The sequence below is a fragment of the Somniosus microcephalus genome, chromosome 22 (genome assembly GCF_052327205.1).
Source record: "Somniosus microcephalus isolate GS21.2 chromosome 22, FLI_Smic_1.0, whole genome shotgun sequence".
NCBI lineage: Eukaryota > Metazoa > Chordata > Chondrichthyes > Squaliformes > Somniosidae > Somniosus > Somniosus microcephalus.
Genome location: NC_141008.1, coordinates 54393284 through 54406172, shown reverse-complemented (window position 1 = coordinate 54406172; position 12889 = coordinate 54393284). Strand labels below are relative to the sequence as shown.

The following is a 12889-nucleotide window of genomic DNA, read 5'->3' as shown; positions in this document are numbered from 1 at the left end:
TCCAGCCCTACAACCCTCTGCGATCTCTGTGCTCCTCCAATTCTGGCCTCCTGTGTATCCCTGAATTCCTTTGCTCCCCATCAGCGGCCGTGCCTTCTGTTGCCTGGGCCCTAAGCTCTGGAATTCTTCCTAAACCTCTCCGTCTCTCTACCTCTCTTTCCTCCTTTAAGACGTTCCCTAAAACCTACATCAATGCCCAGGTGTCTTAATGTATTCTTATGTGGCTCGGTGTCAAAATTTGTCTGATAAACGCTCCTGTGAAGCATTTTGGGACCTTTTACAACATTAAAGGTGCTATATAAATGCAAGTTGCTGTTGTTGTTTCAGCCATAAGAAGAAAGAAAGGCTTGCATTTATATAGCACCTTTCACAACCACCGGACGACCCAAAGCGCTTTACAGCCAATGAAGTCGTTTTTTGAAGTGTAGTCACTATTGTAATGTGGGATAGGCGGCAGCCAGTTTGTGCATGGCAAGCTCCCACAAACAGCAATGTGATAACCAAAACAAAAAAGTTTATCTGGTCATTATGTTGATTTGAGGGATAAATATTGGCCAGGACAGGAGGGATAACGCCCCTGCTCCTCTTCGAAATAGTGCCATGGAATCTTTTACGTCTACCTGAGCGAGCAGACGGGGCCTCATCTGAAAGACGGCACCTACGACAGTGCAGCACTCCCTCAGCACTGCACTGGGAGTGTCCAGCTAGATTTTTGTGCTCCAGTCTCTGGAATGGGACTGTGAACCCACAACCTTCTGACTCACGGCGAGAGTGCTACCCACTGAGCCACAGCTGACCTGTTTGAGGCTACAGCTGACCCGTTACTCTGCTTGCATGCTGCGGCCTTCTGACTACATGATGGTCACAGGAGTTCCTTACAGCAGGAGGCGCAGCTCTGCATCTGCCTCTCTGCTGACCCAGATTCTCCCGACCTTTCCCAGGTATGTGTGCCATTCTCATGTAATAATGACATCACACAGTTTTGAAGGTAGCCTTGACTCAGTGGGTCGCTCTCTCGCGCTCATTCTCGCGCTCGCGCTCTCGCTGTCTCGTCTGAGTCAGAAGGTTGTGGGTTCAACAACAACAACTTGTATTTATATAGCGCCTTTAACGTAGTAAAACATCCCAAGGCGCTGCACAGGAGTGTTAATAAGACAAAACATTTGACAACGAGCCACATAAGGAGAAATTAGGGCAGGTGATCGAAAGTGTGGTCAAAGTGTAGGTTTTAGGGAGTGTCTTAAAGGAGGAAAGAGAGGTAGCGAGGCGGAGAGGTTTAGGCAGGGATTTCCTGAGCTTGGGGCCCAGGCAACAGAAGGCACGGCCACCAATGGTTGAGCGATTATAATCGGGGATACTTGAGAGGGCAGAATTAGAGGAGCGCAGATATCTCGGGGGTGGGGGTGGAGATGGGGAGGGGCGAGGCCATGGAGGGATTTGAAAACAAGGATGAGAATTTTGAATCCCACTCCGGAGACTTGAGCACAAAAATCTAGGCTGACACTCCCAGTGCGGCGCTGAGGGAGCGCTGCAATGTCGGAGATATCGTCTTTCGGATGAGACGTTAAACCGAGGCCCCGTCTGCTCTCAGGTGGACGTAAAAGATCCCACGGCACTATTTCGAAGAAGAGCAGGGGGAGTTCTCCCTGGTGTCCTGGGGCCAATATTTATCCCTCAACCAACATCACTAAAAAACAGACTATCCGGTCATTATCACATTGCTGTTTGTGGGAGCTTGCTGTGCGCAAATTGGCTGCCGCGCTTCCTACATTACAACAGTGACTACACTTCAAAAATACTTCATTGGCTGTAAAGTACTTTGGGATGTCCTGAGATTGTGAAAGGCGCTATATAAATACAAGTCTTTCTTTCTATTGTGTAAATAGCCACATACCTTTGATCTTAACCACTAGTGCCCTTTGGCTTAACAGATCTTAACAAAAAAAAAGTATTTCCATTTCTTTCAATGATGCTTCATCAAAGTCACTTTACAAGATAATGAATTGCTAACATGTGTTTTGTCTTTTTCACAGACTGTGTGTGGTGGAGTGCTAAGAGGAGCCGGGAAGCAAAAAGTGGGAGCTATCGGCAACCTGGTGGGTTTCTACTCATTGGGGTTTCCTCTTGGGGTCACGCTGATGTTTGCTGCGCATCTCGGTGTCTTAGGTAAGAATTTACCTAAAATATGTTTTGATTTCTGCCCCACCCAAATGTTTTTTATTTCCCTTATACCCTACGTTGAGTGTCTCTCTGCCAGTGTAGTGTCTCCCTGATGAGGGTGGGCAAGCAACCTTGCCCCCAACCCTCTTTGAGTAGCACTCTTAGTCCAGCCAGTGGGACGGACTTAGCCTGTGATTTGCCTTTCCTTCACCTCTGTGGGCAAGTGCCTGACCTCTGACCTCTACTCAACACCTGGCCCTGACAGCTTAGCTGCAATCAAGAGCTTGACCCCCACGGCGAGAGCGTTGATGCCTTGCATGCACTTCAGTGGCCTTTGCACTTCTTCCCCTCACAGCTGAAGCTCTCAAAGAAACAACAGACATTGGTGATGCATTTGCCATTTCGCATCACCGCACCATTTTTTTAAATATTCATTCTTGGGATATGGGCAAGGCTGGCATTTATTGCCCATCTCTAAATGCCCTCGAGAAGGTGGGCCTCTTTCTGAAACCGCTGCAGTCTGTGTGGTGAAGGTACTCCCACAGTGCTGTTAGGGAGGGGGTTCCAGGATTTTGACCCAGCGACGATGAAGGAACGGCGATATATTTCTAAGTCAGAAAATGCTGGAAATACTCAGCAGGCCAGGCAGCATCCGTGGAGAGAGAAACAGAGTTAACGTTTCAGGCCTGGGACCCTTCGTCAGAACTGGGAAAAAGCTGGAGATGTAACAGATATTAAGCAGGTGCAGAGACAGTGGCGGGGGTGGGGGGGTGGGGGGGGTTAGGAAGGGAGGAAGAAATAGAAAGAACATCCTGTACTTTTGTAAGAGGCAGGAAAGATAAAATGTTGCAAATTAATGTACTGTATTCGCTGCTCACGATGCGGTCTCCTCTACATTGGGGAGACCAAACGCAGATTGGGCGACCGCTTTGCGGAACACCTCCGTTCAGTCCGCAAAGGTGACCCTGAGCTTCCGGTCACCTGTCACTTTAATTCACCGCTTCACTCCCACTCTGATCTCTCTGTCCTCTGGCTATTGCATTGTTCCAATGAAGCTCAACGTAAGCTCGAGGAACAGCACCTCATCTTTCGATTGGGCACTTTGCAGCCTGCCGGACTCAACATTGAGTTCAACAATTTCAGATAATTATCCCTGCCCCCATTTTTCATGCAGTATGATTTTTGCCATTCCCATTTGCAACATTTTATCTTTCCTGCCTCTTACAAAAGTACAGGGTGTTCTTTCTATTTCTTCCTCCCCCTCCTAGCACCCCCCCCCCCCCCCCGTCTCTGCACCTGCTTAATATCTGTTACATCTCCAGCTTTTTCCAGTTCTGTTGAAGGGTCCCAGACCTGAAACGTTAACTCTGTTTCTCTCTCCACGGATACTGCCTGGCCTGCTGAGTGTTTCCAGCATTTTCTGTTGTTATTTCAGATTTCCAGCATCTGCAGTATTTTGCAATTATATTTCTAAGTCAGGATGGTGTGTGACTTGGAGGTGGTGGTGTCCCCATGCGCCTGCTGCCCTTGTCTTTCTAGGTGGAAGAGGTCACGGGTTTGGGAGGTGCTGCCGAAGAAGCCTTGGCAAGTTGCTGCAGTGCATCTTGTAGATGGTACACACTGCAGCCACGCTATGCCGGTGGTGGAGGGAGTGAATGTTTAAGGTGGTGGATGGGGTGCCAACCAAGTGGGCTGCTTTGTGCTGGATGGTGTCAAGCTTTTTGAGTGTTGTTGCACTCCTCGTCACACTGTGCCTTGTAGATGGTGGAGAGGCTTTAATATGATACCTGGGATGGCAGGAATGACTTATGAAGAGAGATTGGGTCGATTAGGCTTATATTCGCTAGAGTTTAGAAGAATGAGAGGGGATCTCATTGAAGCTTATAAAATTTTAACAGGGCTAGACAGACTAGATACAGGAAGGATGTTCCCGATGGCAGGGAGTCCAGAACCAGGGGTCACAGTCTAAGGATAAGGGGTAAGCCATTTAGGACAGAGATGACGAGGAATTTCTTCACCCAGAGAGTGGTGAACCTGTGGAATTCTCTACCACAGAAGGCAGTTGAGGCCAATTCATTAAATATATTCAAGAAGGAGTTAGATATATTTCTTAAGGCTAAAGGGATCAAGGGGATATGGGGAGAAAGCAGCGACAGGGTACTGAATTTGGATGATAAGCCATGATCTCATTAAATGGCGGAGCAGGCTCGAGGGGCCGAATGGCCTACTCCTGCTCCTATCTTCTATGTTTCTATGGTCTCATCTAGTCTTACTATTGTCAGTGGGGACCAATGGTATTAAAGTCATGGAAACGTCCAGTGGCATAGCCGACTGAGGCTGGGGTTTCGTAAATGGATAGAATATCAGCAGAATGGTCTCTGTATTCACTGCACCGTTGTGATTTTGCAGGTCTTTGGTCTGGGCTGTTCATTTGTGTGGTTGTACAAGCAGTCTTCTTTGTGATTGTGATTTCCAAAATGAACTGGAAAAAAGCATCTGATCAGGTACGTACAGCTCACCAGAGATTAATTATTACACCAATTTCTAGGCTTCTCGTAAGTTTCTTTTCTTTTCTCTGCTGTCTCGTCTCCTCATGCCATGCACTGAGCCCCCCACCCCCCCCACCCCAAGCTGAGAGAGCGAGCAGCCAACATTCCTCAACAGCTGCCAATGTCCCTCTTCACCCGACTGCTGAGAGTTGTCTGAGACAGCCCAGGGGTTACTCTGCTTTCAGTGCTCCCGAGCGCCCAGTGGGGGGAAGCACATGCCCTTCACCCGCCACCCACCCCCACACCCCTTGGTTGCCTCCTCCTTGCTAGCGCAGCTGAGATCAGGGATTCACCATGTGGTGAATCGTGGATGCAAATTTTTCTTGGGCTCTGCAACACTGTGCTAAGATGTCCTACCATAACTAAATCAGACCGAATTCTCCTTTTAAAGGGGTGGGGGGCGGGGGGGTGGCAGGGTCTCACCGCGCTGCAAAAAAATCAGGTCATTCCCGGGAGGGAGAGTGAGTGGTGCAACAGGTTAGCACACTGCCTGCTCACCTGGAGCACAGTATTAAATGTGGTTGAGTTTAATGGGTTCAAAGTACAGGAAAGAAAGAAAGAAAGAGACTTGCATTTCTATAGCTCCTTTCACGACCACCGGACGTCTCAAAGTGCTTTACAGCCAATGAGGTACTTTTTTGAAGTGTAGTCACTGTTGTAATGTAGGAAATGCGGCAGCCAATTTGCGCACAGCAAGCTCCCACAAACAGCAATGTGATAATGAGCAGAGAATCTGTTTGTGTGATGTTGATTGAGGGATAAATATTGGCCAGGACACTGGGGAGAACTCCCCTGCTCTTCTTCAAAATAGTGCCGTGGGATCTTTTACGTCCACCTGAGAGCAGACGGGGCCTCGCTTTAACATCTCATCCGAAAGACGGCACCTCCGACAATGCAGCGCTCCCTCAGTACTGCACTGGAGTGTCCGATCATACTGCCGTACTGAGTCGGAACTAAAGTTTCCCAGCCTGTGGCACTTGGAGATTAGCTTATTCTAACCTGTCAGTACCCGCTGAAAAGAATGGAGCTCCCTCCAGGTGCAGATAAAGCTCCCATAATATACAGCACTGGAGCAGGTGGAGACTTGAAATGTCAGGTCTTTATAGTGGGCAAAATATGCAATTGGAACTAATATAACTTGTAACAACCAGCGATATCTTTAGTCTATCTCTCTCTCTCATGCCAGCATTTGCTAATCATTTTGCTATGTCAACTGTCACTTTGTAGTTTCAAGCTCTGGCTTCTAGGTGGCTCTGTGCAGCAAATTAATGAGCATAGGAACAGGAGAAGGCCATTCGGCCCCTTGAGCCTGTTCCACCTTTCAATACTTTGTACAGAAAATGACTCCCTTTTTAATGAAGGTTTTGTTTTCTCTTTGAAGGCAATGGTTAATGCAGGTGTGAAGATAAACGTGGACACCTCTTGCAGCCACTGTAATGACCAGACGGAGGATATTTCAACAGGTATCAAGAATTTAAAGTCAATTTTGAATCAATTTCCCATTAATAAATAAGTGTATGAGCCTATAGTTTCCTCAGTGCAAAACCATTGCAAAAAACTCAATGGGAATCGGGGGGGAAAACTCTCCGCTGGCTGGAGTCATACAAAGGAAGATGGTTGTGGTTGTTGGAGGCCAATCATCTCAGCCCCAGGACATCGCTGCATGGTTCCTCAGGGAAGTGTCCTAGGCCCAACCATCTTCAACTACTTCATCAATGATCTTCCCTCCATCATAAGGTCAGAAGTGGGGATGTTCGCTGATGACTGATCAGTTCCATTTGCAGCTCCAATGAGTGCATCTCCAACAACACTCAAGAAGCTCGACACCATCCAGGACAAAGCAACCCGCTTGATTGGCACCCCATGCACCACCTTAAACATTCACTCCCTCCACCACCAGCGTACCATGGCTGCAGTGTGCACCATCTACAAGATGCACTGCAGCAACTCGCCAGGGCTTCTTTGACAGCAGCTCCCAAACCTGTGACCTCTTCCACCTAGAAGGACAAGGGCAGCAGGCGCATGGGAACACCACCACCTCCAAGTTCCCCTCCCAAGTCACACACCATCCTGACTTGGAAATATCTCGGCTGTTCCTTCATAGTCGCTGGGTCAAAATCCTGGAACTCCCTACCTAACAGCACTGTGGGAGTACCTTCACCACACGGACTGCAGCGGCTCAAGAAGGCGGCTCTCCACCACCTTCTCAAGGGCAACTAGGGATGGGCAATAAATGCCGGCCTTGCCAGCGACGTCCACATCCCAGAAATGAATTTTAAAAAAGGGTGTAGATTGGTATGAAATTCTACTTTCATAAATTTCTTTCAAATTGTGTTTACTGTGACTTCCTTCTGTTTATGAAGTCCAGCTATGTAAATAATTGAAGTGGAGAGGGGGGAAAAAGGTGGATCATCCTCTGGTCCTAAAAATATCGGGGTAGAGTTTCTGCCTTGGGCGCAATCGGCGATCCGGGCACAAATTGCTTCCAAAATTGCGCCAGTTTTGAGAGTAATTTTTTTTTCCTTGAGTTGCCACTCAAACTCATTTGCATATCACCGAATGCACCATGAACCAGTGCAATCGGCAGCTTTAAAAAATATTCCTTGATGTACAGGAAACTTTGGTTTATCCAGAGGTTAACTGTCCGGAATGCTCGAGCCACCGGCAAAAATCAGGAGCCGTTCGTTCGGTCTTTTTTCTTTTCGTTGCTTTTTTTTCACCAGTCAGGCTCTGCAAGGTCTTGCTGAAGCTGTTGCTAAGCTACAGAGACGCTTGCAAGGTACGGCCGACTGTTTAGAAGCTGCAGGGTTTGTTGCCAGATACGGAGCTCAAAATCTCCGTATGTTTCAACATTAGCGCTGGTTTGTCCGGCAGTTTTGATGGGACGGCAACAGCTCGGTCCCGTCGGTGCCGGATAGCACAAAGTTTCCTGTATTTAAGAGTGGTAACTCGGTGCAGTTTGATTAATACAGCTGAAAATGGGGTTATCGCACAAAATAAGCATCTTTAATCCCGGTGTCGGTCCAGCACCTGTGAGTAACCCGAGTTTAAATGATTTAAAAATGACTTCTTAAAAACTATACAGAACCATTTGCTAGTTACGTTGGGGTACAGTAGTCAGTTTCTAAAATTACATGCCAAGCTGTTAAAATGTGCCTATTAGTGTCCTTGCACCCAAAAGAACCAGCTTAATTTTTAGAGCCGCCTCGAAGGCACCCCAACAAGCGCAATTAGCAGAAACTTCCAATGGTGATTATTTCATCTTGTGGGGCGTGGCCAGATTTGTGGGCGGGGCCTTCTAGCGCGATGATTTTTAGACTAGCGCAAAAGATCGCAGTAACTCTATTTGCGCTTAAAATTCCGCAATTTTCTGTGCGGATTACGCCGATTTCGGGTGAATTGCGTCGAAAATAACAGTGTGACCGAACAGAAACTCTACCCCGTTATCTTGAGGTGAACAGTGCAGACCTGTGGAATGGACACGTCATTCACATCAATCACCGGTGTTGTAGCAGCTGTAACCATGTTCTATTCGGACTAATGCATAGTGACTGGTGTGTCTAAAGTGTTTAAAGAAGTTTAAATTACCTTTTTGAGCCTTCCTTCCTTTAGGTCTCGGGAGTCCCTCATCTCACCGGCACAGAAAGCAGAATGGCTGCGAACTGTCAAAAGTGACAGCCTGCAGCTTTCTGTGCAGGAGAGATTTCTAACTGAGTCTGTGGAGAAGGACTCAGGTTAGAAGTAAGACTGTCAGTGTTTGACCGCTTCAAACGGCTGTGAAACGCTGATATTTCATCTGTCAAAACCTCGACAGATGACATTTCAGTCTGTGACGTCACCTGTTGCCGGGTGGCCCTTAATTGACCTGCTGAGCCCGCTGGGCGGGCTCAACAAGGGCAATCAAATTAAAATCGCGTGCATTGGCTGCATCTCAATGGAGGCGGGACTACACCCCCGAGTTGTAGACCCGCCTCCTATTCGACTCCTGAATGAAAATCCAGCCCTATGTCCCCTAGTTCTAGACTCTCCAGCCAGGGGAAACAATCTCTCAGCATCTACCCTGTCAATCCCCCTCAGAATTTTGTATGTTTCAATGAGATCACCTCTCATTCTTGTAAACTCCAGAGAGTATAAACTCAATCTCTCCTCATAGGACAACCCTCTCATCCCCGGGATCAATTTAGTGTGTGTGTGTGTGTGTGTGTGTGTGTGTTTGTCGCCTGGCTGGTGGGAAACTGGCGCGATCAGGTGGGCTGCTTGTTTTACACACTGCTCCATTTTATTATCTATTGACTTCAACGGGTGGCCAATCTGATCACGGCAGGTTGCCACTGGGCGGGTTAGGTAAAAATGACCCTTTATATCTTTGCAAGAAAGTTAATCTTTTGCTGCACACTCTCCAGAATGAGCAACAATACTAGGTTTAACGCAGCCTTGGAGAAGACAGACTTGCATTTCTATAGTGCCTTTCACGGCCACCGGATGTCTCAAAGCGTTTTACAGCCAATGAAGTACTTTTTTGAAGTGTAGTTGCTGTTGTAATGTCGGAAACGTGGCAGCCAATTTGCACACAGCAAGCTCCCACAAACAGCAATGTGATAATGATCAAATAATCTGTTTTAGTGATGTTGATTGAGGGATAAATATTGGCCCAGGACACCGGGGAGAACTCCCCTACTCTTCTTCGAAAATAGTGGCCATGGGATCTTTTACATCCACCTGAGAGCAGAATGAGCCTCGGTTTAACGTCTCGTCTGAAAGACAGGTGGTTCTGACTATAGAAGCCATTCACCCTTCACTTTTACAAGCCATGGCATAATATGAACTCTTTGAATGAGCTTTGCCTGTAACTGATAATGCACCAGCCAGTCACTGGGGTAGAATCGCCGATCTTCTGCCGTAACTTTGTTCGATAATATGTTTCAACGTGATTTTTCCTTCACAGAAGTGCATACGGAGGATATTGCTGTCATTGTGTTGACCAACCTTAACCAAGTGGAGAACAACACCGACACCGAACCGCTGAGGGAAGAGTCCTCTGCACCGGAAGTCGGTGTCACCATCGTCGGAGAAATCTTGTCCACAAAGCAACTGATCATTCGCCGTGGACTAGCCTTCCTTTCGGGACCAATTATACTGGCGATTGGACTCGTGATACAACTAACTGTTGCAAAGGACACGTAGACCCGGGATGAACTTGGCAGCGATAAGCAGGGATCAAGGTGGCTTTCTGCAGCATGAGGAGCAGTCAGTGCAAGACTTTGACCCAAGGACAAGAAGCGCTCACTGTTCACATGGGACATCAGTTGCGACAGGGAAATTCCAATCTACTGTCAAATATTCAATAAATAGAGCATCGTTGGCAGTGTGCAAGCATCCGATAGACAGCTTGCAATTCATCAAAACCGATGGTAGCCAAATTTGGAATAAACCGGGGGTGGTTGATCGTGTTCAAGCATCTGATAGTTCACAACTCATATAAAAACCGACGATATCCAAGTTTCCATTAAATAGAGCACCATTGTCAGTATCTCATAGACAGTTAACAATTCAGAGAAACCGAAGATAACCAAATTTGTTTGTTTGTTGATTTATATTAATTATAATTGGGGGTGTTGAATCCAGGAGTCACTTCAGACTCCCATGTCCAACTTGTCGACGTCTAATCCCAGATTCAAAGGAATAGAGCGATGCAATGTGGATTTCTGCTGCTAGACTTCATCAACGCGCTGAATATTAACAGATTTCCCACGCTGCTGCCCAGCGGTAGGCCGAGTGGGGCAGCATTGTACCATGTAACACAGTGTATTATTCTGCTGTTACGGCGGAGCTGTTTTGAGCTGGCCTGTCCTCCTAAAGCCACAGAGGCTAATTGCTGTTGGTGCGGGAATTTTGGAAATTTGACAGGCGCTTGTAAATTTCGGGCTCCCAGGTCAGCCGACCATGACACAAAATAACTTGGAGCTGGGAATGCAACCTCGAACCTTCCGGGGTCACGAGCAAGACCAACCGAGCCGAGAAGACACTTTGCCACCATAAAGGCTTCCTAAATACTACAATGTACTAGTCTGAAGATGAAAAAGACGGGTCTTCCAAAAGTTGGACCAATGGGTTGGAATATTAGTGAGAGAAAATTTGCCTACATTTAAATGAGTCATCCCTTGCTGAGAATGTTGTTTGTGTATTGTAGAACACTCCCAGTCTGGAGTCGGTGTGTAAACCTCGCAGTAAATCTATAAAATAATGGATTAAAATAAACTCGTGATATGAATATGATTCGTGCTAGGGTAAATTCACCGATCGCGGATTGGAGGTGGGGCTGCAGCACTGTTGCAACGATTCTCCCTGCAAGCGCATTTTTCGCTGGATCACGAATCGTGAATTTAGACTCCCGTTCATTACACAGTTGAGCAGCCAAAAAATATCGACGACATCCTGGGATGTTTTACTTCAAAGGCGCTATATAAATGCAAGTTGTTTGGTTTTTATTCGTTCCTGGGATGTGGGCGTCACTGGTAAGGTCAGCATTTATTGCCCATCCCTAGTTGCCCTTGAGAAGGCGGTGGTGAGCCGCCTTTTTGAACCGCTGCAGTCCGTGTGGTGACGGTACTCCCACAGTGCTGTTAGGGAGGGAGTTTTGGATGGTATATTTGTACAAATAATTGTGGGGGGGTTTTTAAACAAAGTTTCTTAGTGAATGTGAATCACCATACAGCAGAAAAAACCCCAAATCAAGCCAAGTTCTTGCTGATCAGAAGTCTTGTCGGGGTTCATTCATTCCCAGCCAGTGTCAGGAGTGTTTTTATTGTAACATAGTGGGCTTGCTGCATTATCCCAGCGGGGTGGGACAGGGGCTCACGGGTGCAATTTCCTGGATAGGTAAATGGTGACTATGTATTTCCACTTATTGGCGAGTTGGTACAAATCCCCGATTTCCTTCGCTCCACCATTGGCGGCCGTGCCTTCAGCTACCTGGGCCCTAAGCTCTAGAACTCCCTCCATAAACCTCTCCGCCTCTCTCTATCCTCCTTTTAAGACGCTCCTTCAACCCTACCTCTTTGACCAAGCTTTTGGTCACCTGCCCTCATATCTCCTTATGTGTCTCCGGTGTCAAATATTGTTTGGTCATTGCTCCTGTGAAGCGCCTTGGGACGTTTTACTTCAAAGGCGCTATACAAATGCAAGATTTTTATTCGTTCCTGGGATGAGGGTGTCATTGGCAAGGCCAGCATTTATTGCCCATCCCTAGTTGCCCTTGAGAAGGTGGTGGTGAGCCACCTTCTTGAACTCCTGCAGTTCGCGTGGTGAAGGTGCTCCCACAGTGCTGTTGGGGAGGGAGTTCCAGAATTTTGACCCAGCGATGATGAAGGAACAGCGATAAACTTCAAAGTCAGGATGGTGTGTGACTTGGAGGGGAACTTGGAGGTGGTGGTGTTCCTATGCGCCTGCTGCCCTTGTCCTTCTAGGTGGAAGAGGTTTCGGAGGTGCTGCCGAAGAAGCCTTGGCGAGTTGTACAGCACAGAAAGAGGCCCTTCAGCCCATCGTGTCCGCACCGGCCATCAAGCCCATTTTCCAGCACTTGGTCCGTAGCCTTGTATGCTATGGTGTTTCAAGTGCTCATCCAAATGCTTCTTGAATGTTGTGAGGGTTCCTGCCTCCACCACCCTTTCAGGCAGTGAGTTCCAAATTCCAACCACCCTCTGGGTGAAAAAGTTTTTCCTCAAATCCCCTCTAAACCTTCTGCCCCTTACCTTGAAACTATGCCCTCTGGTTATTGACCCCTCTACTAAGGGGAAACGTACGTTCTTTCTATCTATGCCCCTCATAATTTTGTACACCTCAATCATGTCCCCCCTCAGCCTTCTCTGCTCTAAGGAAAACAACCCCAGCCTGTCCAGTCTCTCTTCATAGCTGAAGCACTCCAGCCCAGGTAACATCCTGGTGAATCTCCTCTGCACCCTCTCCAATGCAATCACATCTCTCCTATAGTGTGGGGACCAGGACTGCACACAGTATTCCAGCTGTGGCCTAACTAGCGTTTTGTACAGCTCCATCATAACCTCCCTGCTCTTATATTCTATGCCTCGCCTAATGAAGGCAAGTATCCTATATGCCTTTTTAACCACCTTATCTACCTGTCCTGCTGCCTTCAGGGATCTATGTACATGCACACCAAGGTC

At 47.5% G+C, this 12889-nt stretch overlaps 1 protein-coding gene across 1 annotated transcript in view; it reads left to right on the top strand.

The window, feature by feature from the left end:
* Nucleotides 1-10967, top strand: part of LOC147102391 (multidrug and toxin extrusion protein 1-like) — a 60402-nt gene extending 49435 nt beyond the window's left edge. The window contains exons 14-17 of the mRNA XM_085964777.1: nt 2034-2166; nt 4570-4664; nt 6091-6172; nt 9655-10967. Coding sequence (XP_085820903.1) covers nt 2034-2166; nt 4570-4664; nt 6091-6172; nt 9655-9893 — 549 coding nt within the window. The 3' untranslated portion in view covers nt 9894-10967. The remainder of the gene's footprint in view (nt 1-2033; nt 2167-4569; nt 4665-6090; nt 6173-9654) is intronic.
* The last annotated feature ends 1922 nt before the right edge of the window (nt 10968-12889 follow it).